The 25,473-nt window shown below is 41.3% G+C and overlaps 1 protein-coding gene and 1 long non-coding RNA gene across 4 annotated transcripts in view; one reads left to right on the top strand and one right to left on the bottom strand.

The window, feature by feature from the left end:
• Window positions 1-591, bottom strand: part of Egfr (epidermal growth factor receptor) — a 168,939-nt gene extending 168,348 nt beyond the window's left edge. The window contains exon 1 of one of the 3 annotated variants that reach the window (XM_021227321.2): window positions 205-591. In XM_021227321.2, coding sequence (XP_021082980.1) covers window positions 205-292 — 88 coding nt within the window. In that variant the 5' untranslated portion in view covers window positions 293-591. The remainder of the gene's footprint in view (window positions 1-204) is intronic. The other 2 variants (XM_005070406.4, XM_013113611.3) reach the window with 2 other exon arrangements.
• LOC121134655 lies at window positions 294-20,598 on the top strand. Its single transcript, XR_005871766.1, has 5 exons — window positions 294-411; window positions 11,456-11,554; window positions 15,021-15,127; window positions 16,202-16,356; window positions 19,852-20,598. It is a non-coding gene; the product is annotated as an uncharacterized LOC121134655 (long non-coding RNA).
• The last annotated feature ends 4,875 nt before the right edge of the window (window positions 20,599-25,473 follow it).

Below are 25,473 nucleotides of genomic sequence, written 5' to 3'. Positions count from 1 at the left end.
CCCAGCCTGGTCTCCCTTCCTTAGGCCGCCCCAGTCTCGACCATTCCAGACACAAGACGCCCCGTTCCTCCCAGAGGTCCAGCGGATCCTCTGGGAGACAGGAGAGGAAGGGCGGGAGGTTGAGGACTCGGAGTCTGGCACGGACAGCCAGGGCTAAGCGAGCGCTCTCCGCAGGGGGAGCGGGCCGGCGGGACACGCCCTTACCTTTCTTTTCCTCCAGGGCCCCACCTGCGGCGCAGAGGGCGGCCAGTAACAACAGCAGGATGGTTCCCGTGATCCCGGAGGGTCGCATCTCTGCCCAGGAGAGGCTGGCTTCGATTCTCCGGGATTAATCCGAGACCGACGGAGTCCCACGGTCTGCGCGGCGACTGCGTCGTCAGCGACGCGATCTGGACTCAGGCGCGCGTCCAGGTGAATTGTCGTCGGTCTGGGAGGCGGTGGCCACCGGGAAGCGCTCCAGACGCCCTGACCCGGGGCGAGCGCACTGTACGGGAAACGGAGGAAGGCTGCTGCGTTGCGCTGGGGCTGCCCAGACGTCTAGCTCGCGCGGGTCGGGACTTGGGGAGGTTGGGCGGGAGGAGGAGGGACTAGAGAGAGAGGAGGAGGGATCGGGAGGAGCGAGGAGGAGGAGAATGGCAGGAGAGAGGAAACACTCGCAGAGAGGATCGAAAGCAGGCAGTGACCGGAAGGTGGTGGTGAATGGCCTTGGCCGCAACCCGATCAGGCTCTGGGGCGAGTCTAGACTGCGTGCAGTAGGGTAGCCGGTGGCCTTTGGGGTTAATTTATGAGTGGGAACTCCTTTCCGCTGCGTTTCAGGATCTAGGCAGTCCAGCCAAATCTCTCTCTCTCTCTCTCTCTCTCTCTCTCTCTCTCTCTCTCTCTCTCTCTCTCTCTCTCTCTCTCTCTCTCTCTCTCTCTCTCTCTCTCTCTCTCTCTCTCTCTCTCTCTCTCTCTCTCTCTCTCTCTCTCTCTCTCTCTCTCTCTCTCTCTCTCTCTCTCTCTCTCTCTCTGTCCCACCTTCTCTTTCCTTTCTTCCCTTCTTTCTTCCAGTTTACGTAGCAACTCTGAACCTCGGGTACAAACTGGCTGAGCCCTAGAGCACAGGCTGGAAAAATAACACTGATGGAGGCAGACTCTACCTCGTTATTTCTCCTTAACTCCTCCTGGACAGCGGGATCTTAGCAGGGTCAGACTGGCTTGGCAGCAGAGTTCCCAACCGCGCTGGCGGGGTTGGGGTGGTGGTGCCAGATGTCTGAAGTGGCACTCCGAAGTCCGAGAGTCCTTCAGATCCCGTCAAGAACTCTCCACATCTTCTGAAAGGAGGACAACCAACTCCAGGCACAGAGAAGGGCAAATGTTTGCTGAATTAATGCATGAGTGTTGAAGAGCGAAAACATGGCGTTTTTTCCATCAAGAACCAGTTAGGAGTGCTTGGAAAGCAGAACAGTGTGTGCATGAGAATTCCTCCGTAAAAGCGAAGACTTGACACAGACAACAGTTGACTTATCTTTTTACAGCAGTTAGCAGTGACTCCAGCTAGCCTTGCCACACACCAGTAGGCAAACTGCCAGGTGAAAGTTCTCCTACAATTTGGCCAGTAGAAAATGATGCTTCCCCGAACTGCAGGAATGCCAACTAAATTCCTTCAGCAAAGACCAACTAACGTCACTGCTCCTTAGCTATGGGAGAAATGTCCCCTGCCTCCATTCAACAGCCAGAATCCCTCCGTTCTTCACAAAATCCCTTGATCCCCCAATTTAGGTCCTTTTAGGTCTCCTGACTAACAGGAGTCACTGTTATCCAGCGGGGTTCCGGCTAGGCTAGCGTTTTTCGTGCAGCCAGGAGGGAGGCACTCCCAACTTTCTTTCCCAGCAAGCAAAGAAAGGGCTGCTGCCCAAGTTCTGCAGCTGGCATCCTGAATGGGGGGATTTCACACAGCCTGCCCAGGACCCCTCTTCATATCCTGAAACCTTCATTGTGAAGTAGAGCGAGCAGGATTTCTTAAACTTTTCCCACCTGCAACCGGTTCTTGTAGTTTTTATATGAACCTTGGGCAAGGATTTATATAAAATAGGTGTGCAAACCAAACATCTGCTAATGCAAGATCATAAAGAAATGTTAAGATAATTCTTTGGCATACATATAACTTTACCACTTATTAAAGATTAAAGCAAATTCTCATGCTAATGAGATGGATTTGTTTATTGTTACATAAAAATTAGATCTTGACTGAATACTTGATGCTGGAGGACACAGAGCATCTACAAAACTATTCAGAGTTAATTTAATATTCTGGTTTTAGTCCTCAATGCAAAAAAAAATGGAAAAAAGTATAATTAGGGCTATTTTGGAAATTCCAAATTCCAAGCCAAAATTCACTTAACACTTTTTATTATGAAACTCAAGACCTTGATTTGAAAAAGCAAACATTCAAACACAGTACAATCCAAACATGTCCATATGAAGCTCATGTGCTAAGGGTCAATGGTGGGAGAATAGTAAAAGGTTTTGTTTTCTATATTAGAACATTATTCATCTACAAGAGCCACCAACTATATGTAAAGTAAAACTGCTGAAATCTATACTATACAACAGTCTTATGTCTGATCTGAGTTTTTGAGGCAGCATTTCCTGGGAGCCTATGCTGTCACAGCATGCACAGAAACAAGGCTGCAGTCATTGTGTTTTGAATTTTTGAATTAAATTTTTCGTCATAGCAATTCAGAAATCTTATACTGCTGCCAAACATTTTCTGCTTTCCTCCCAGAGACTTGGGTCCACTTTTTAAAGTAATATGGGAAATGAGAGCAAAGCAAACAAGAAACAGTAAAGCACAGGATGATGACAAAATGAGTCGTCAAAAACAAAACAAACAAACAAAAAACTGCAGACAGCAAAGTCTCACTTAGAAAGGGCCACAAATCTGGATTGAAACCATATTTTCATGGTTTCAAGTCATAGTGGACAGATAATAAAGCAGAGTCAATAGCTGCAACAGATTTTAAGAATACCTAAAAATCCCCCACACAACCCTAAAAGAGGATTGTTTCCAAAGACAATAATTCTCCCTCTGTTAGCCTTATGAAGCAACAACCTTCATACAGCTGCTGGTTAGAGTGTCCCTTGGTATAACCTGGTTGCCATCCAGCCGCTAGGAGCAAAGCTTCATGGAGACCATTAAGAAGGGGTAGGCAGCACTTCGAAGTCACAGAGCACAAAACTAGGACAGCTTCTCCGATCGAGTTTCCCTTTAGGATACCTACATGCAGTGTGGAATCTTCTGGAACATCCCTTTAGGATACAAACATGCACCGTTGAATCGTCTTAGCTTTAATTATGAAGGGTAATGTGGTGAATTCTTACTGGTTGGAAAGTGAGTCCTGGAATTATTGATGCTTATGTTCACTAAAGGTGGTCTGGCCAGGCTGGCAGAAATGACTTCTGGAAAGAACAGAAGAGCCTTGCATAGCCAGAGCTTTGCACATAGGCTCTGTGAGAGTAACCATGGCAGGTACCCAGGTGAAGTACTCTCTGTTGCCACACCATCCAGGAAAGGTAACAGCAGTCTAGACTCTGCTGAAGCCTAGTGAGACGTCAGATATCTGACGACTCTTAAGCTGACTTACATTTTTGCTTTCCTTTTTCAATGTCAAGATGACACTGTGGATAAGGAGGATGAAGAACTCTGTGGAGCCCAAATTCTGCTTGCTGATATGTGATGCAAGCATGTGATCCAAACATGTTCTCTGTCGCCTCTCCTGAACCTGAGCTGAATATTGGCTTCAGGAGTCTAGACTCTACGTCGTCATATGCCCCCAAGTTTTTAGATCAAATGCAACCAAAATGGCTGCTTGGCCAAGAAAAAAAGAAATTATGAATAAAGTCCAGGCTTGACATACTAGCAAGCACATGTTAGGATCACTTTCCACAGCAAGTCTCTCCAGGGTGCCTGTCTTTACATTACATGCTGTTCATTCTCTGGTAGAGACACTAGACAAGCAATTTTTTTTATGAGTGGCTAAATTAGAAGCTTTTGAGCATGGTGTGTTGAATAGCAGTTTAATCTCCCCCAAGAGTAACCTGGAATTGAATTCCCCCAATTCACACATTCCATGGGAGGAAAGACAGATTGGCTGAAGATACAGCGAGGTAATGATACGAGGGTTTCTAGTATTTTTGTTCTCCTTCTTGTTTGGAGAATTTATTTTTTTCATTTCTATTAGTCAAGAATTTTGTATGACATAGTTAAATCATGCTTACCTTCTGCCTCTAGTCCTTGCAGTTCCTATCCTTATTTCCAACCCGCCCAACTTTGTATCCTCTTTTTTTTCCCAAGTACAATTTGTGCCATCCATATACTCTTGGATACACGGCCTTCATTGGAGGGAGGTCAACCTACCAGGGCTTCACCCCTAAAGAAAACTTATTCCCCTGCCCCAGAACCTATCAATTATCAATAGTTCCTACCCTAAGGTTGAGACTTTGTGACTACCTCCTTGACCCATGCTAGAATGTTGTCTATCTTGAGCCTGTGCAACTGCCCTGCTGTGTCTAGATGACAACGTTTCCTTCTAACCATCCACGTTCTCTGACTCTTACAAATCTTTCCGCTTCTTCTGCAATGATCCCTGAGCCTTGGTCTTCTAATATTTTAAGTACATCTTAGATGAAAGGTATTTAGCCACCTGATTTTTCTTTTCTTTTATTCTGGTCTTAGGAGTAAAAGTGAGGAGTTCATAAAATGCTGACAACTCTTCAAAATCCCTCTGTGTATCCAAACATAATTGGACCCCTCAAATTTCCAGAGGGAACTTATTATTAACAAATCACTGTAGGAGCTTTTAGCAGAGTTTAACATAGCTGGAGGAAAGGAATAGACAATTCTATCTTCTTCCAAGTATCTCGAGTGAGGGTGAGGATCTAGCATGCTTGCAGTTTTCAGTTCAGAGACACTGGCTCGCTAAAGAACTAAGACCTATGGTCATCTTCCCATCTCCCCACCCTGTACTGCCCCCTACAAAAAGCCTCATTGTTATAGTTCTTATCCAAGTACATCATTTCTATCCTTCAACAAAAGCTTACAACAAAGCTGTCTTAGCCAGAGTTCTATTGCTGTAAAGAGACACCATGAACAAGGCAACACTTATAAAATGAAGCACTTAATTGGGGACTTACAGTTTCAGAGGCTTAGTCTATTATCATCATGGCAAGAGCATGGCAGCAGGCAGGTGTGGAAAAACCAAAACACGCTAGAGGACCCAGAGATAAAACCATACAGCTATGGACACATAACCCTTAACAAAAACATAAAAAATATGCACTGGAAAGCAAAAAACAAAACAAAAATAAAAACAAACAAAAACACCAACCTTTTCAACAAATGGTTCTTGATAGCCATCTTCAAAAAATTGAAATCAGATTTACATCTCTCACTCTGAATAAAAGTCAATTAAAAATGGTTTAAGGACCTTAATTAAAACCTGAAACTGATACAGGAACACACATCATGATAAAGGTATAGGCAAACATTTCTGAATAGAAAACCAATAACACAAGAAGAAACTGCAGGAGTTGACAGATGGGATTGCATGAGTTAACAATCTTTGTACAATGAAAGAAACTATTAGTGGAGCAAACAATACAACTTACAGAATGTGAGAAAGTGTTTGGCAGCTATTCTTCAAATAAGGGGTCAACATGCAGACTACATAAAGAACTGGGACAATTAAAACCAAAACCTGTCAATAACTAGATGGGTCAATGAACTGAACAAAGGCTTGTCAAGTGACAAAATTAAATGGCCACAAATATGTTTTATTAAAGTATTCGACCTCCTAAGTCATTAAGGAGATACAGATAGAAACTACTTTGAGATTCCATCTCATTCAGTTGATACAGCTATTACCAAGAAAACAGATGACAATAAGGATATGGAAGAACAGGAATCCTTATTCATGGTTGGTGGGAGTGTGAACTTGTTCAGAAACTATAGAAACAAGTATAAAAGCCTCTCAAAAAAAAAAAAAACAAATTTAGAATCACCATATGACTCAGCTATAGCACTAGTGGGCATAAACCCAAAGATTCTACAACCTACCACAGAGACCCTAGCATGTCCAACCTTGTTGCTCCTCTTTCACAATAGCAAGGAAATGGAATCATCTTAGGTCTCTGTAAGCTAACACACAGGCACTGGAAATACAGTACATAAGCCCAGAGGAATGTTGTTGTCAAAAAGAAAAAGGAAGCTATGAAATTTACAAGAAGATGGATCGAGCTGAAAGATGCATTAAGTGAGGTGATACAGGCTTAAGAAGACAAACACCAAGTGCTCTTTCCTACATTGTAGACCCTGACTGTGATGGCTGCTGTTGTCAACGTGACAGAATCAGGAATCACTTTGGAGAATCAGCCTCTGAACACACAGGTGCTAGGTTATCTAGGTTTGGTTAGCCTCTGGGCATGACAGTTGGAGCTTATCTTGACCAGTTTAAAAGGAGTGGGAAGGCAGACCCATTCCCTGGGTCAGGGTCCTGAGGGCATAAAAAGGAAAAAGTGAGCTGAACTCATAATATTCATCACTGCTTCCTGACTGTTGCTGCCTTAAGGTTGTGAGCTAGACTTTAATGGCTGAGTCATCTCTCCAGCCTCTGTGGCTGCCTTAAGGTCTCCTTTACTTCTGTACCATGACAGGAATTACCTTGAGTTGTGGGTCAAAATTAATCCCCTTTCTCCTGGTTTACTTCTGTCAGAGTATTTTATCAAAGGAACAGAAAAGCAACTGTGACATTAGAGTATGATTGTTTCACATGTGTGCTTAAGAGAAATCGAGAATAGAGAGCAAAACAACTGTAAAGGGATTCATGAAATGTGAAAAAAGCAGCTTTAGGATAATAGGAAACACATGATATGAAAGCGATATAGTAATACTGGAGCCTGAAGGGCATAGCAAGTAAGGGCAGTGGTAGGGATGGAGATGCTCAAAAGCAAAACAGTAGGACCACATCAGCAGACGCAGATAAAGCACTGACAAAATTCTACATCCACTTGTGATTAAAATTCTCAGCAAACGAAGAACAAAAGGTGATTCCCTCAACTTAATAAAGACTACCCACAAAAAATACCCATGATTAACACTGTTCTTAACAACCAGAAACTCAAAATATGCCTACTAGAAACAAGCAGAAAGCAAAGCTGCATTTCATCACTGATTTAGATGTCTTATTGTACACCTTAATTTATTCACAAAGATAAATAAAATATATACTTATGTGAAGAAAGATAGAAAATTGACTTTATTCCAAGGTAATGTGAACATCTATATAGAAAACGTGCTTGTTTTGCACCCCCTCAGAAAACTGGCAAACAAATGAACAAATCTCCTGCAACTAATAGGCAGTTACAGCAAGGTTGCAGGACATAAGGTTAATGGAGAGATGTCAATTTGTTTCCTGTAATCTAGCAAGGAACAAGTGGAATGTAAAGTGAAATGTCATTACTATGTGTATTTGCATCTCCCATGCTTGGTATGGGTCTGATAAAATGTGTGTAAACTCTATTCATAAGAAGAACTATAAATTTTGATGAGAAATATCAAAGAAGAGATGAACTAGAGAAAGAGCCCAGTTTTTCCTGGAGGATCATTGTTGTTAGGATGCTAACCTTACCTAAGTACATTTGCAGATCAAAGGCACACCACCACCACACTAAGTTACTAAATGGACAGCAACAGCATGGTAGACAAATTTACATGGGGAGGCTGGAGACCCAGAATAGCCACCACTGAACACTGTATCAAGGGAGAAGACAAGCTAAGGCACAGAAACTGATTTGGAACTGTAATATCAAGCAACAACAATCAAAAGCCAGTACAATGGGGCCCAAGAAAAACCATAAGTCAAACCATACAGATAAAGCAGTATAACCCAATAAAAGTCCCAAATGGAGATAAGTGAGTAAAAATAACACTTTTGACCAAGGAACAAAAGTTATTCACTTTGGCAACACATCAGTCTTTTCCACCAACTTTACAAGTCAAAAAATGCAAATAAAAAGAATGCAGACACATTACCAGCTCTACAAAATGTAATTCAGTATGAACCATAGATCTGAATGTAAAATCACAAGTCTTCTGAAAAATTATATAGGAGAAATTTAGATGACCTTAAGTAAGAGATAGTATTTTAGCTATAATACTAAAACTGCCAATGAAATAATAAATTGGTACATTGTGGTTGATTTAAAGCTTTTGCTATAAGAAAGACACTGTTAAGAGAAGCAAATGGCAGAAAGACAATTAAGGAAATGCTCAACATCCTTAGTCATCAGGGAAATGCAAATCAAAAACACTCTAAGATTCCATCTTACACCTATCAGAATGATTAATGTCAAAAACACCAATGACAGCTTATGCTGGAGGGGATGTGGAGAAAGGGGGGCACTCCTCTAATGCTGGTGAGAGTACAAACTTGTACAGCTGATGTGGAAATCAATATGACGATTTCTCAGAAAATTAGGGATCACCCTTCCTCAGGATCCTGCAATACCACTGTTGGGTATACACACGAAGGAGGCACATTCACACCACAAGGACATTTGCTCAGCTATGTTCATAGCAACATTATTTGTAATAGCCAGATCTTGGAAACAGCCTAGATGCCCCTCCACTGAAGAATGTATAAAGAAAATATGGTATATTTACACAATAGAGTACTACTTAGCAGTAAGAAACAATGGCATCTTAAAATTCACAGGCAAATGGGCAGAACTAGGAAAAGAACCCTAAGTGAGGTAACCCAAAACTAGAAAGACAAATATAGTATGTATTCACTCATAAGTGGATACTAGAAATAAAGCAAAAGATAACCAGCCTGCAATCCACAACCCCAGAGAAGCTAGAACCTTCTTCTAGAAACAGATGGAAGCTGATGCAGAAATCTACAACTAACCAATGGGCCAAATTCCTGGAGTACAATCGAAGACCAATAATATGAACAAAGGAGTCAAGACCATGATGGGGAAACCTACAGAATCAGCTGACCCAAGCTAGTCAGAGATCACTAAGTCAGGTCTGAGACATGGGGAATCTGCATAAAACCAAACTAGATTCCCTTAATATAGGTGGCAATGGTGTGACTGGGACAATATATAAGGCCACTGGCAGTGGGTCCAAGACCTAACACTAATAATGTACAAACTGACATAGTAGAGCCTAATCTATATGGAGAGATACCATGCCCAGGCTAAATACAGGGGCGTGGGGATGGAGAGGTGCCTTGGTCCTGCCTCAGCTAGATAATGGGACAGACTTAGTAGACTTCCTACAGGAGGCCTTACCCTCTCCGTGAAGCAGATGAGAGGAGGGGGGAGTGGAGGAAGTTGGAGGAAACGAAGGAGGGGGACCTGGGATTGGAATGTAAAAAATAAATTAATAAAAAAGGAAGAAAAATACATACCTATAACAAAATTGATTTAAATTTGTATAAATAAATAAAATCCTTATCAATACAAAAAAGAGTAATAAAAGAAAGCATCAAACTAGGAGAAAGTATTTGCCAAAGATACCTTGTTGAAGAACTGCTATCTAAACTCTTAGAAGATAACAGTAACAGGACTGCCAAGATGGCTCGGAGGGTAAAGAAACGTGAAGCATGATGACCTAAGAAGATCTCAGATGACATAGAGAGCTGTAAGGAGAGATTTGCCCTCTAAACCTACACAAGCAGAATGTGGCATAAATGTGCCTTTCCAAGCATATGCATGCAAACACATATACATTAACAGCAATAATGGAAAAGATGGAAAACTAACAATAACTAAAAACATGACTGAAAAGTGAGCAAAGGTCCTCAACAGACACTCCATAAAGGAAAATATATTTAATATAGGCACTACAAGTGACCAAACCAAAAACACTCAGTGGGTAGTGCTGCATGCCTTTCATCCCAGCACCCAGGAGGCAGAGACAGGTGGATCTCTGTGAGTGTGAGGCCAGCCTGGTCTACAGATTGAGTTCCAGGACAGCCAGGACTGCTTTACAGAGAAACCTTGTCTTGAAGGACCAAAATCAAAATACTCAACATCATATGTCATTGGGAAATTATAAACCAAAACAATGAGATCCACTTCACACCTGTTAAAATTGTCAGGGTCTAAAATACGGTCAACACTAATGTGGGGGAAGACATGGAAGAAAATTCTCATTCACTGATTGTGGGAATGTAAAATGGAACAGTCCCTGGAGAAGAAAGTTTCAATGTTTACAAAGCTAGGCACATTCTAACCATAAGACCTAACCATTGCTATCCTTAATATTACCCAAATGAACTGAAAACTTATACTCACATGCAAATGTATGCTCATGACAAATTCATTTAACAGACCAACCCTAAAACAACCATAGTTTCCTTCTGTAAATTAGTAAATAAATAAATCTTGATTTATGTACACAAAGAAGTACCACTACATGCTAAAAGGGTATGAGATAGTAAGCCTTGGAAACAGATGGCAGAAACTTAAGTGTGTATTCCTATGTAAAATAATCCATTTTGCAAAAGTTACATATTTTAAGATTACAGTTTTGTATTATTCAGGAAACTGCAAAAGCACTAGGACAGTAAATGGTTCAGTGGTTAGCAGTGAAAAGGAGAAGGAAATAATAGGTGACACACTAAGGTTTTTGAGGTCAACAAGATGATCCTGTGAGGCACCCCAGTGATGGGTATATTTGTTTTGTATTTGTATTTGCAGAATGTACAAAAACAAAATAAGATATGGACATTGGAAGAGAAAAGTGTGTCAATGTAGATTCATTGTAATACACACTTCACTCTGGGAAAAATTAGACATTGGAGCAGGCTGTGTAACTTGATGGGAACTCACTCCATTCTTTGCATATGAATCTAGGACCACTCTAAAGATTATTAATTCATGTATGGTGGGGGCCTGCTTATAATTTCAGATTACAAGATGATTAGATAGAAAAAGTTAGATTTGAAGCAAGACTTGTCTGCATAGCAAACTCTGGATAGCCAAGCCTACATAGAAGATCTCTTCTGAAAATATAAACTTTATTAAGAGCAAAAGTGATTGATTACATTTCTGCATGCCAGCATTCAGCATTGCTAATGTGTTAATTTCTTTGTTAGGGTGTAGGTGTTTTCTGAGTCCTGCACAATGTTCTTCCCTAGAAAGAATTTATAACATTATTTCAGAGCCTTTGTGGGAGATGCTCATTCTTATTTCACAGGTAGTACTGCTCACAGACATGGGCCTAGAGGTTGAAAAGAGTGGACTATCAGTTGATGTCTGTATATATATGTGGTTTGGGGCTCCTCAGTCAATTTTTATCAGTTGAATTTAAAAATTATAGAACCTAAATTATTTTTAAATGTAGATTCTGTATTTCTTCTGAAGATTGGAAGTTGCTTGCTAACTATGGCTGCTTTCACTTAAGATGGCTGTCAGCTGGACACCAGCAAGCCCTGTCCATGGGTTCCGAATGTCTAATGATAGTTGTATCATCCAGTTAATTAGTGCTACTGCTACTGAACAGGTATGTATCCATCTCTAGTTCTTTGGTTTTCTTTTTTCATATTTACAAGCATGTTCACATGTATGTTTCTTGAAAAATTTTGTCTTAGGGCTCTTAACATGCTGTACACTGTGTTGTAGCTCATGCTGGATGTCTCATCATACTGGTTTATTTCAAATATGGGGAAAATAAAAGCATAAGGTTTATCACAGCTTATGATTTTGCCTAATCTTTTTATGAATGAAAGTCTTACAGGCACAAACTTTTCAAAAACATCTTGAATTTACTAGGAGGATGCAGGTGCAGTCCTGTGAAATGAATAAAGACTGCCTATGAGTTCATAGACCATAGCCTGATCATGAGTTGGCTTTGGAGGAAGCAGAAGTAGGAAATACTGTTTAGAAGACTGGATGAGACAGCCTTGCTTACCCTACAAATCAACAACTATTAATCTGGTTCTACTGTCGATGAACTGTCATGATGGTCGAATGAGTGTATGTGTATATTTGTTTGCTTGTGACAATGTCTAATGAAGTCAGGATGACCTTTGAACCCATGATAATCTTGCCTTCACTTCCAAGATATTGAGGTTATATAGTCATCATTTACCACTTGCAACTTAAATCAGTATGTTCATCAGGTTTTCTTACTGTGATAAAATGCCTAACATAATCAGCTTATAAGTAAGAAACACTTATTTTGGCTCATAGTTTTTAAGGTTCCACTCCGTGATCACTTGGCCCTGTTGTTTGTGTCTGTGGTGTTACAGTATATAACAGTGGAAGATGTGTAGAGAGGCTTTTTAACCTCATAGCATCTGGAAAGCAAAGGAAAGAGGAAAGTAGAATAAGACCTAGTATCACCTTCAGGAGAATAACCTCAATGTCTTGATTTTCCCTCAATGAACTCACTTCCTTCCTATTTATTGATCTTATTATCTCCCAGTAGGCTTGGGGACAAAACTTTGTACATATGCTTTGGGGGGACATTTATCCAAACCACAGTGGAGTCTTTTTTTTGATACAGCTAAGGGGATGCTTTCAAGTATTTTAGTATGTATAATTTAATTATTTTGATCACTGTAATTCTGTCTTACCTCATGTTATAAAGGTCACAAAGAAAAGAGCTCCTTCATTCTCATAGGCAGGAATTCAGGGCATTTCATAAACTGAGGGTGTTGTGGGTTTGGGGTTTGACCTGTTGTTTTCTACAAGCAATACAGACGTTTTCATTTGTATAAAACTATCCCTTTGGAGAGGTGATTTCTGGGAGTTAGTCTCAAAACAGCATTTGAGATGATGAAAGAACTGCAAAAGTAAGAACCCTATAGAATGAAATAAACAAGTCTACACAGATCCAGACCACAAATCAGAGAAGCTATGCATCTCTGCAATTTATTGGATTTTCACAGCACCCTCAATTTGTAACGTGCCCTTAGGTCCTATCTAGAGCCTGAGGGAGCTCTTTGCTATTTACCTTTGTTACATGAAGTAAGACAGAATTGCAATGGTTAAAATAGTTAAATCAGACATCATAAAATACTCAAAGACATTCCTTTAGCTGTATCATAATAGGCATTCCACTATGGTTTGCAGCTAAGCTTCAAGGCCTCAGTAATGTGGGCTTTGGGTCAAACAGTCTCCCAGAAGGACATTTCGCCAAGGGCAAGGAAGCAACAGCAGATGAGGGCTCCAAGAGTAGACGAGGGGAATGAGACTGCTGTTTAACTAATAAAATTAAATATGGGAGCATTCAGAGATGCTGGGTATTTTAGTAAAGTTCAATGTTATAATACATTGTTTCTGAGACTCACTGATTTGAAATGGTTGGTGATGGACACATTCCAAACTTTGCCCTAGCAGAACTAATGCTAGCTGTACTTGTTATTTTATTGTTTATTACATTCTTTCAGTCTCCCTCCCTACTCTTGTCATGTGTACTATGTGTAGACAGGCACTTAAACCTCTGTGTTGTGGTCAGAGGACAACTTGTAGAAGTTGGTTCTCCTATGTAGGTACTGAGAATTGAACTTATTCATCAGGCTTGACAGTAAGCACCTCCAAACAATTTTGTATAGCAGCTAGAATAAGGTAGTCAACTGTGGAGTCTAGCCCATTAGGTCTCTCCTTTGAACATTTGTCTTTATGGTCTCATGAGAGCAATGGAAACAAAATTAATCCCATGTTTCCTAAAAGGAAAATGTTTGGCCTCCCAATGGCACAGTTTAGTGGAAAGGACTTCTCTCTGAGATTTCTAATTATGGACTTTGAAGATCACACTGTTCCTTCAAAGGAACTCCTCTTGGGTTAGGGAGATGGCTCACTGATTAAAGCACTCACTGTGAAATCATGAGAACTGGAATTCGGATCTCTTGTACCCACACAACAGGGTACAGAGGAATGTGTCTTTCACCCCAGAGCTGATAGATGTGTGTGTAAGAATGATGGACCTGGGACTTGCTGACAGGACAGCCTAGTCCACATAACCAGTCTCAGGTTCAATGACAAAGGCCAACAGTTCAAAAACTAAAATTGGCATCAATAGAGGAAGACACCCAAAGTTGACCTTTGGCCTCTTCACACACAGAGGCCTACCACCCTGTCACCATCCACCCCCTTCACGGAACTGTTATTTGTTGTAGCAGCTGCAAGGGGAAAACAAGGTCAACAACAGTCCAAATGTGGGCTGGCATCCATGGTCCACATTCACGCCTCCTGCAGATGGACATGCTAATAGGGATCTTGCTGCACGCACTAGAAACTTGCACATTTGGTGCTGGCTAGGGAGCCTTGCACAGCCAATGCCTTGGCACAATGGACCCCCAGCTGCTTTTCTTTTCTTTAAAGATGCCTTTGAATCCTATTTCCCCTCCTGTGGAGTGGCTGCAGGAGCCACCCTTGATTCTGCTTTTGGAATCTCACTGACACTGGCTTCACAGCAGGTGGGGTGATGAATATTGTGAGACTAAGGTATAGTTGGAGAACAGGAAAGATTGCTTACTGAGATGAAGAATATGTAAAGACTAGAGACAGATATCAGAGGAAACCCTGAGGGTCTCCTACCCTCTAGCATTTGGCCCAGACAAATGTGAATTTTCATTTGAGAGGGCTTTACCTGAGACTCTTGGCAAGAAAGCTGGTCTAGTTTTTTTTAAGCCTTTGTGCCTTGGGTTGTGGGACTTAATGAACCAGCTAGTTCTGATTTGGTCAGCAGGATTATGTGGACCTTTGTGATTTTCCTAGCCAGACTTGATTTGTATGCATTGTTTTAATGGCTTTTCCATCCAACCTCTTTCTTAAGAAACATTCCGTTTCTTTTACATCTACTTTTGAATGAGGGATGCAAATCAGAGCTAGTGAGAGAGGTTAGACTTATCTCCCATTTTAGTGGGATGGCAGAAGTAATACTGGAGGTTTTCATTTCCTAAGATTTGGGGATGTTTGTGAAATCAAAACAGTCCTTAGATTTCCTACTGTCTTTTGCCCAGGACATGCCACACAGGAGAAGTCAGAATGGTCTCCAGGGAAATCAGTTGAGTTTTCTCTTCAGCTGCACTGGTTCCCTCTTGCCAAAGAGTGGTTTGCTCCTTTGCAGGTGAGCAAAACACATGTGGCCAGCTCTCTGCAAGTCTTCTATCCAGGAGGGAGGTTCCTGAGGATGTGGCTCTTACATGGGAGAAATGACACATCAGTGTCTTTTTCCAGCCACCAAATAGAAGTCATTCTCAGAAGGTGAAGGCCTGGGCTTTTTGATATGGTCTCAGGAAGCCTCCCTGGAAGAGCCACGTGGTAACCTGGATGCTCTAGTTCCACAGTCTGTCAGAACAGATGGTTCTTTGGTCAGCCTGAATTACAATGAAGAGTACCCACATCTTCCAGAAGAGGCAGACATCCTGCAGATAGCACTGGAGAGAGGGAAGGCCTTCACAGGTCCTGGTGGTTCTCATAGGGTGAGCTCTAAGATGGGGAAGCAGTGGTACTTTTACATTACCTAGTCTTGGAGACCTGGTGATCACATCTATATTATGTGAAATGCTACAATGCCAGCTCCAAAGGCCAGGGCCCACTAGTGTTGGGTCTTCCACAGCATTACAGGCTGCCTTGGATAGAGGATTCAAAGCCAGCAGCTAGCTGCCTAAACGGCAAAGGATTAGGTTTCCTGGGGAACTTCAGCTGCTGCTTGCTTTGAGAGCTTTTGTCCACCTGGCCTCTAGGATTCTTATGTGGAGATGCTGCCTGACCCCATGACTGGGGAATTCATGGAGTTATGATTAGCTAGAAAGTACCTCAGGTGGTCCCACCATCTTTATAGTGGGTCTTATTCTTGTCATTTTGGGGTGCTGGTTTTTAAGACAAGGTCACACTCTAAGTCCAGGCTGGAATTACAGGAGCAAGCTACATATTTGGCTCCTATAGCAGCTAATACATAGAAGCTACTGCCCTGGAATTCCCAGTCATCAGTACTGTGCTTCCCTGGTCATCACTCAAGCCAAGTGTGAATTCCCACTATTACTCCTCCTGCCAGCCATGACACATGAAACTCTAAAAATGAGGCATTCCCTTCTTCCATACATGGGTTGGGACTAGAGAGGAGTGAATGGAGGTGATTTTTTCCCTAGTTCTACCTTACAAGGAGTGTCCTTATGCGTGCTCTCTTTCTGCCATCTAGGTTCCTAGCGTTAAACTCTGGTTCTCAGGCATACCAGCGAATGCCATTATTTCCTGAGCCATCTTTCTGGACCTCAAGGTTATTTTGATCAGCAGCTAGGTAACAACACTCCTCACTGAGAAGAAAAAAGTGGGAAGAGGAGAGGATTGGAAGAGGTAAGCCTGTCGTTTCAATTGGACCGGGCATGCTTGAGACAGCTTTAGACTTCCACATGGAGATATGGAGTAATTAGGTAGATATGAGGTCTTGGGCCTCAGGGAAGAGATGTGCGGGCAACAGATAAAAAGTGGGCTCATAGATAAATAGTTGTAATTGAAGTCTGGAGGTTGAGTAAGATCTGAAATGAACTAAAAGAGAGTATAAAGGGCCCAGAGGAGAGACTAGCCTTGGGCCCTATGGCCCTATGAGGTGAAAAGCTGGGAACTGAAGAAGCAAGCTTCAACTTCAGCTGTCAGGAGCCTCCACCCTGAAGGCAAGTAGGAGAACTGGTTTGCTCTGAAAGCATGGCCCACTGCCTTAAAAGCTGCAGACAGATCAGTGGACTGGGGCAATGGAATGTGCTGTCTCCTTATCAGATGCTCCTCAGGAGTAGTGAGGTAAGAGGTTGAAAAAGCATCTTATTGGAATTTTGCTAAATTTGTAGAAACCTTTAAAAAGTATTGATGGCTTCCAAATATTCTCTCTACACACATCCACATGTCAAATTGTAGAGACTGTAGTATATTGATTATATCATATTGTATCTCTACAAACAGAAAATTCTCTCCTCTTTTTGTCTTCCTTTTATCATACACTTCACAGGCCGACCAAAGTTAGAATTCTAGTCTGGGGAGTTGAGGCACCTCTGGAAGGATGGAGAGGCAGTGCTTCTTTGTGACTTTGGAAGAGAACATAAGGAATGACTAGGCTGGGAACCTGAAAGCATCAAAGTGTGACAGAGCAGGAAGGAGGAAGAAGAGGAGAGGCTGTGGCTTAGTGTCCAGTCAGCGTCATGACCTTAATTTCTACTCGACTTTACGCACTGTTTTGCTGATTTAACTTTAAAATTTGAATACTTAATTCACTCATTTGGTTCCAGAAAAAAAATGGGATTTAAAATGAATACAGTAAAAGGTCCCACCATCCAAGGTTGATTGGTTTTCTAGCCATTGTGGTTCTTCCAGGTCAGTCTCCATACCTACAGGGTTTCCTCTACACTACACCCAGGGGCTCAGCTCCCATCCGGGCTTCAGGATGTCTCATTTTTTCCCTCACCTGAAATAGTTTATATATATATGATTATTTTTCTGCTTACCTAGGAAACGATGCAAAGAGTATTTTCAAACAAAATGAAATGACTAATATTTAGTTTCAATTCCATTTACTTGCAGACAACACCTGAGTGTTTTGTTTCTGATTTTAAAATGATTTTATTTCTATTCTTTTAATGATCTGCACATTTAAACTGCAGTCCAGATGTTTTGTATGAGGAAAGAAAAAAAAGGTCTTGGTTTGTTCCTAGTACCAGGAAAAGAGAAGAAAAAAAATCAAACCGTGCTCTAATAAAATTCAGTTATTAAATGATTTTGTGTGTGTTTCATTCGCTTTCCCCTATAGTTTATTGTTAGTCTTTGTTCATGTATTTACCAACCATCAACTTAAGGTATCATTTATTCCTTTTATTTATTTGGTGCACTGACAATCAATATCTTTTTTTAAATTTATTTTTAGTTTTGTTTTTTCCAGACATGGTTTCTCTGGCATTAATCAGTATCTTACACACACTAAGAAAGTGCTGTTTTATTGAGCTATAGCTCAGCCCTGAGGTACCATTCACACATAGTCACATCTGTTTAATGAGAATAGTTCTGTATAGCTGAGGTTCAGAATGCCTGTGAAATAAGCACCACAGTCAAGGCTCCTGTGAGACATTGCCATTAGCCACAATCACTTTTTCCATGCTCTTTTTAAGAGTTCCCCAGCCCTCAGCCTTTGACCCCACACAACTACTGGTTTACTTTCTGCCAGGAATTAGTGTGTATTTTCTAGAGCTATAAAGAAGTATGTATTCAAAAAGTATCATATACTATGTGATATTTAGTGTATGAATTGAGATCCATCTATGTTGCTGCCTTTACTAATTTGTTGTTTCTTATTGTCATATAATATTCTACTGGACAGCTAAACCACCCTTTGTTTACCCACTGACCGGTGCTGGACATTGGATTGTTTCCAGTTTGGGGTTATTCTGATTATCAACAGAGTTAACAGGAACATGCACATACAAGCCTTTGTGTGGACACATGTTGTTATTTCTCTTGGATAAATACCCAGGAGTCAACTTAATGAGTCATAGAATAAACACAAGCTTAACTGCTTCCTGTTCTTCCACTCCTGGCCTCATGTTGCAGTACTAGGGAGGAGGACCAACTACCAATGGGTAGGTCATGAGTTCAGGGTGAGGCAGGCTTTACTTAGGCAGCTGGTTAGAGGGCTAATAGGTCTTAAAGCATGCAAACTCTGGTGTTATACCTACCTGTCTTGTTTGCAGCATAGTATGCTAAGACTGGGGCTAGGGATGGGGCTCTGATAGACACATGCTTATCGAAACAATGTTTAATCTTACCAAACTCTAAAAACAGCATATCAGTAATTTTTATTAGCATTGCAGACTTTGAATAATCTCCTTGGATTAGATCTAGCAGCAGTTGGCATCAGAGGGAGACACCTTAGAGATGGCGAATGCTCGCTCTTTCTCTCCATGGGTGCTACTGAGCAGAAGTCACCTCTATTGACTGGAAGAGTGACTCTTTTGCCTACATCCTATTCAACATTAAAAATGACATAGGAGATGCTGGATAGATACACTTTCTCAGGCCTTCCCCAAATCCGAGTGAGACTAAATATTAATGAAATCGAATAGCTTGTTCCTTAAAAGCATTTTAACAAGCTCACTACTTCTTTTTTAGTATTAGTGTCAATGAAAATGACATAGATAGCAGAATTAAAGTTTAATTAAGCACATAAATATTACTACTTAGTAACACAATATTTCTAGTTAACTATACCTAAAAATGATTTTTTGCAAAGACTCCAAGTAAATGCTACCACCAAAAGCCAGAAAAGTCAAATCAAAACAAAAGAAAAAACCCGTTTGCCATCTAACGTAAAAAGCACAAAGAGGGCTGGCAATATAATTCAGGGGTAGACACTTAAGCAGTATGTTGACATGTGAAAGGTCCTAGATACACACAGACATACAAAAACATATATGAAAGAATAAAGAGTAAAGTCCATACATGACAAACTCCAAAAGATGGAGCTCAAGTCATGGATCAATAGTGAAGGGTACAGACCTTTCTTGAAGAAGACTTCATTTCAGTTCCCACCAACTAAGCCAGGCAGCTCACAAAGCACCTGTAACTCCAATGCCAGTGGATCTGTCCTCCCGACTTCAGCTAATAGCTGAACTCATGTGCACACCCACATACACCTAACTTCAAATAATAATAGTTAATTTTTAAATAAAAGAGAAACTACAAGGGTCAAGACAGCAGAGAAAGAATTATGTGTAACAGTAAAAATGATAGGAAACACTCCAAAAGCTCTCTGAATATAAATATGAATTTGTAACTCATGTATGAAATAATGTTTTATTATTTTTTTTCTAGGGAATCAGAAAGGAAAACATTTCTGCGATTACTTTTTGATCATCACATGGATACATTCATACACATTTATACATGCATGCACATGCTCTGGTGGAAACACACACACACACACACACACACACACACACACACACAAGATGCACAAAATCATGAAGCCTGGACATCTGCCAAGGTAATGTCCCGGGAAGACACATCATCTGTGCCCTGCTGATAAGCTGGCCTGTATGCTGAATGATGACCTCACTTCCATCCAACAAGACATCCCTGAGATGTTTCAGGAACAGACAAGATCAGAATGTAAACAAAACTTTGAATGTTCAGGGAGCTACTAAGAGAAAAGACTACCAAGGCCTCTTTCACACTTACATGAGCAGTAACAGTTGCTGAGGAGATGGGATTGTCCAATCAGTTGAGCTTACCTGCGTGCTGTGATTTGAGGATGCAGTTTCACTCAAGCCTAGCTTAATGGACAAATAGGTTTATTTTGAATACTTTAAGGAGATGGGTGAAGGTTTACTTACAGCCTTGTATCAAAGGAATATGCACCATTAAAAAAGCCCTGTCCATGATTGTTCCTGAGAACGGAAACCTTGCTGAGGACCCTAGAAGTGTCAGGGACTGGAAGACAATAGAGGGACTGATGGGGGAAGTCCTATGTATATGTCAATAAAGCACTGTTGGGCCAATGGAGAACCAAGATAGGTGGGACTAGGAGTCCAGGAGAACTCGGGGAAGGAGAAACACAGAGAGTCATGATGTAACGCCATGGGGTAGGAAGCCCGAAACTATTCTCCGATAAGAGAAATACTTAGATTAACAATTATGGGGTAATTACTTAAGTCAGAGCTAGCCAGTAAGAAACAAGCAAGGCCAACAGCTTCATCATTAATATAGTCTCCTGTGTGTTTACTTGGGACTGATGCGGCTCTAGAACCAGGCTGGCGGGAAGGCTTCTTTCAAGAAAAAGGCTTCCCTTTACAAGGGACCACAGGCATTATAAAGAAAACAGAGAGTGAAGATGGTAATGGCTGATTCTCATACACTGGACCCAATAGCCTGAGTTTACAGTACAGTTTTAAAGGGGTTCATTCAGCAGAGGCCCTAGGACTAGTGTGGGGTTAGTGGTTCTGCTGCAGTCTATGACTATCTATTGCCTGTCTGAGGTAGGTAAGGCATCAGTAGTTCTAAATGGTTTAGACCAATGTGTAGATTGGGGTTTTAAGATTCTATAGCAACCAAGATGGGATGAGGGGAAGATAAAACAGACAGATCTGTCGCTGGAAGAAGACAAATGGCAGATCTGTGTTGAGTTGAATTCCTTGGGGAAAAATTAAGAGGAAGGTAAAAGCTGTAGGAGTAAGCTTCTGGGACTCTAGAAAGCCCAAGAAACAATTCTCAGACAATGTAAGTTAGTGGTGGCAAGTCCACACCCTATAGGCCTCGTGGAGTCTAGTACAGCTATGAGCGCAGCCCAGCAGAAAATTGCAAATTTACTTAGAGCAAGATTCTTTTGGTTTTGTTTCATCTTCGGGACATTCTTTCTCTTTTTAACAGTCCTATTTGTCCTGGTACACATTTTGTAGACCAGGCTTGCCTCGAACTCACAGAGATCCGCCTGCCTCTGCTTCCCAAGTGCTGGAATTAAAGGCATGTGCCACCACTGCCTGGCATTAGAACAAGATTTACTTTTATGACTTTTTAAAATTTCTTGGCTATGTGGCTTTCTAGTCTAACTGTGTGGATAACCATATTGTATTGCCATGTCATGCAAAATAAATGTATGTTCTTGCTATCTGTGGTTGGGCTTCTACTGCATTATGTGCCAAGTGCCAAAAGGCAAGCTGACACCATCAGACAGACATGTGCTCTGAGTGATGAGGCAAGTGATTGACAAAGGTTAAAATGACCATGGTAAACAAGGACATTCAATGTATTTAGGAGACATGATTATTCATGCCTGTTCCCCCTTCATTGTTATACTTTACAATCAATTGTTCATTTTGTACTATATTGGCAGATGAAACATGAAAGGACCCAAGCCTTGCTATTAGTCAGTTCATTTTCATAATAAAGGTATAATTTTCTTCTTCTTATATTATTATTATTATAGACTATATGTGGTTTCTACAAGAGAAGCCCTAAAAAACTGTATTAAAATTGTTCAGTGTAAAATGTCTACATTTTTGTCAAGGCAAATAGGCACTATGCTTAACCTACAAGGAATTTATGAAGGTTTTCAAAGATTATGGTCTGAAAAGGCATTATTTGAAAACACATACTGCCAGGTTTAGTAACCCTCAAGACTTGTGTTAGACAAACAAAACAGAGGAACTAGAAACATGCATGTCTTCTCAACAATAATTTATTTTCTTATAAGTTATAGATCATGCATCTTTTTGTAAAAACTCATTATGTGGTAGCATAACTAATGATAGGAAAAATCAGTATCATTTACTGTTAGTTTTTAAAGGCAAATTTGATTATGTCTTTTTACTAGACTTGTGTATGTCCTATCTTCACAGAGAGTAATGTACCTTACTTCAAGGGTACTTTATTCATGCCCTCAATTTTTAAAAAAAGTTATTTATTTATTTTGCATTCCTGCCACAGTTTTCCCTCCTTTCTCTCTTTGAAGCTCCCCATCCTCACTCTGTGCCCACCCCTAACCTACACCTCCTTCTTTTCTGTTTAGGAAAGGGCAGATAACCCATAAGTACCACAAGAACATGGCATATCAAGTTGCAGTAAGATTATCACATCCTCTGGGCCAGTATGAAGAGTAGGGTCCCAAAAACCAGTAAAAGAGTCAAAGGCAGCCCCTGTTACCATTGTTAGTAGTCCAACAAGAGGACCAAGCTATACAATTATAAAATATATTCACAGTGCCTAGGTCAGTCCTAGGCAGGCTCCTTGGTTTGTGGTTTAGTGTCTGTGAGCTCCTATGAGCCAGGTTAGTTGCTACTTTTCTGTGGTGTTCTTGACCTCTCTGGCTCCTACAAATCTTTTCTCCTCCTCTTCTGCAGAATTCCCTAAGCTCTGCCTGTGGGTTTTACTGTGGGTCTGCATTTGTTTCCTTAAGTTACTGAATGATGTTATATCTAATACCAACTGAGTTAGGCACCAATCTGGTCACAGAAGATGGCCAGTTCAGCTGGGGTCTTCCTTGTAGATACCCGAGAAAGACCCTTGTGCCAGGTTTTTACCTGACCCCAAGATGTCCCTTCCTGTTTCCAGTAGTCTATTTCAGTACTCCTCCTCTCTGCCCAACTCCCAAATCTGATTACTCACGTTCCCATCCTCACCCACCCACACTCCACTCACAAAATCTCTTCTATTTCCCCTTCCAAGGGAGATCGGGTGTCTCCTCATGAACCCTCCTTGTTACCTATCATCCCTGGGGCTGTCGATATTCCACTTATGAGTGAGTACATACCATTTTTGTCTTTCTCAGTCTGGGTTACCTCACTCAGGATGATTTTCTCTAGTTCCATCCATTTGCTTTCAAAATTTCTGGTGTACTTGTTTTCAACAGCTGAGTAATATTTGATGGTGTAAATGTACCATATTTTCTTTATCCATCCCTCAGTTGAGGGACATCTATCTAGGTTGTTTCCAGGATCCTGCTATTATGAATAAAGTTGCTGTGAACACAGTTGAGCAAGTGTCCCTGTGGTGTGAGTGTGCACCCTTTGAGTATATGCCCAAGAGTGGTATAGCTGGGTGTTGTGGCAGGTTGAGTCCCAATTTTCTGAGAAAACACCACCCTGATTTCAAAGAGGCTGTACAAGTTTACACTCCCACCTGTAATGGAGGGGTGTTCTCCTTGCTCCACATCCTCTACAGCATAAGTTGTCCTATGTATTTTATATTGTAGCCATTATGGCAGGTGTAAGATGGAATTTCAGGGTAATTTTGATTGTATCTCCCTGATGGCTAAGGATGGTGAACGTCTCAATTGTTTCTCTGCCATTTGAGATTCTTCTGTTGAGAATTCCGTTTAGATCTGTACCCCTATTTTTTAATTGGTTTATTTGGTTTGCTGATATCTAGTTTATTGAGTTCTTCACACATTTTGGAAATCAGCTCTCTGTCAGATGTGGTGTTGGTGAAGAAATTTTCCCATTCTGTAGACTGCCATTTTGTCCTATTGGTAGTGTCCTTTGCCTTACAGAAACTTTTCAATTTTATGAGGTCTCATTAACTAATTATCAGTCTTAGTACCTGAGTTATTGGTGTTCCATTCAGGAAGTTGTCTCATGTGCCAATGCATTTGAGATTATTTCCCACTTTCTCTTTTATCAGGTTCAGTATATCTGTATATATGTTGAGGTCTTTGGTCCATTTGGACTTGAGTTTTGTGCAGGGTGGTAGATAGGGATAGATTTGCATTCTTCGTCATGCTAATATCCAGTTAGACCAGTACCATTTGTTGAAGATACTTTCTTTTTTCCATTGTATAATCATGGTTTCTTTGTCAAGTATCAGTGTCCCTCAATGTGTGGATTTACATCTAGGTCTTCAACTTGATTTCTTAGATCCATCTATCTCTTTTTAATGCCAACACCACATGCATTTTATTACTATAGCTCTGTAGTGGTTCTTGAAATCAGGGATGGATGATACCTCCAGAACTTCTGTAGCAAGAAATCCACAGATGCTTGGAAAGAAGACTTATTTATTAAGGGATGAAATAGGAAATACACACGCATACACACAGACACACACACAGACACACAGACACACACACACACAGACACACACACACACAGACACACAGATTCATTGGGAAGTGACACCATTGCTTCTTCATCCACCAGGGAAGGATGGAGAAAGCTTCAGACCAGTTCACTGAAAGATGCATCAGGAAGCCTTCCATGTTCAAACCAGAGAGCACATGACCCCCCCCCAGGACCCCATGGCTAGTCATTGACTAATTCGATCAAGCTTCCACAACAAAGTTTTTTTTTTTATTTTAAATAGCTTGTTTTACATGTCAATCCCAGTTCCCTCTCCCTACCCTCCTCCCACACCCACCACCATCCCCCATCCTCCCACCCTATTGCCAATTCCTTCCACATAGGGGATATCTAGAGTCTGTCATTTCACTCAGGGTAGGGTCCAGGCACTCCCCTAAGAGTCCAGGCTGATAGAGCATCCCTCTTTGTGTTATGGACACACGATGTCTGTTAGTATTCGAGGGATAAACACTGATCCACTGCTCAGGACCCCATAGGTTGCTCAGGCCTCCTCAAGGACTCTCACATTCAGGGGGGTCTGGATCAGTCCCATGCTCGCCTCCCAGCTGTCGATCTGGGGTCCAAGAGCTCTCCCCTGTTCGGATCAGTTGTCTCTGCTGGTTTTGCCAGCCCATTCTTTGCCAATTTGCTCATCGCTCCTCTCTCTCTGTCACTGGGTTCCTTGGGTTCAGTTCAGTGTTTAACTGTGGGTGTTTGCCTCTGCTTCCATCAGTCACTGGATGAAGGCTCCAGGATGGTTATAGACATCAAATTCATTATCAGGAATGGGCATTCGGGGTGGTCTCTCCACTATTGCTTAGCTTGCCAATTGGTGTCATCCCTTTAGATCACTACTAGAGGTCACACTGGTGCCAGATCTGTCTTC

Source organism: Mesocricetus auratus, unplaced genomic scaffold (genome assembly GCF_017639785.1).
Source record: "Mesocricetus auratus isolate SY011 unplaced genomic scaffold, BCM_Maur_2.0 Super-Scaffold_100029, whole genome shotgun sequence".
NCBI lineage: Eukaryota > Metazoa > Chordata > Mammalia > Rodentia > Cricetidae > Mesocricetus > Mesocricetus auratus.
Note: the sequence above shows the minus strand (reverse complement) of the source record. Positions and strands in the feature narration are given on the sequence as shown.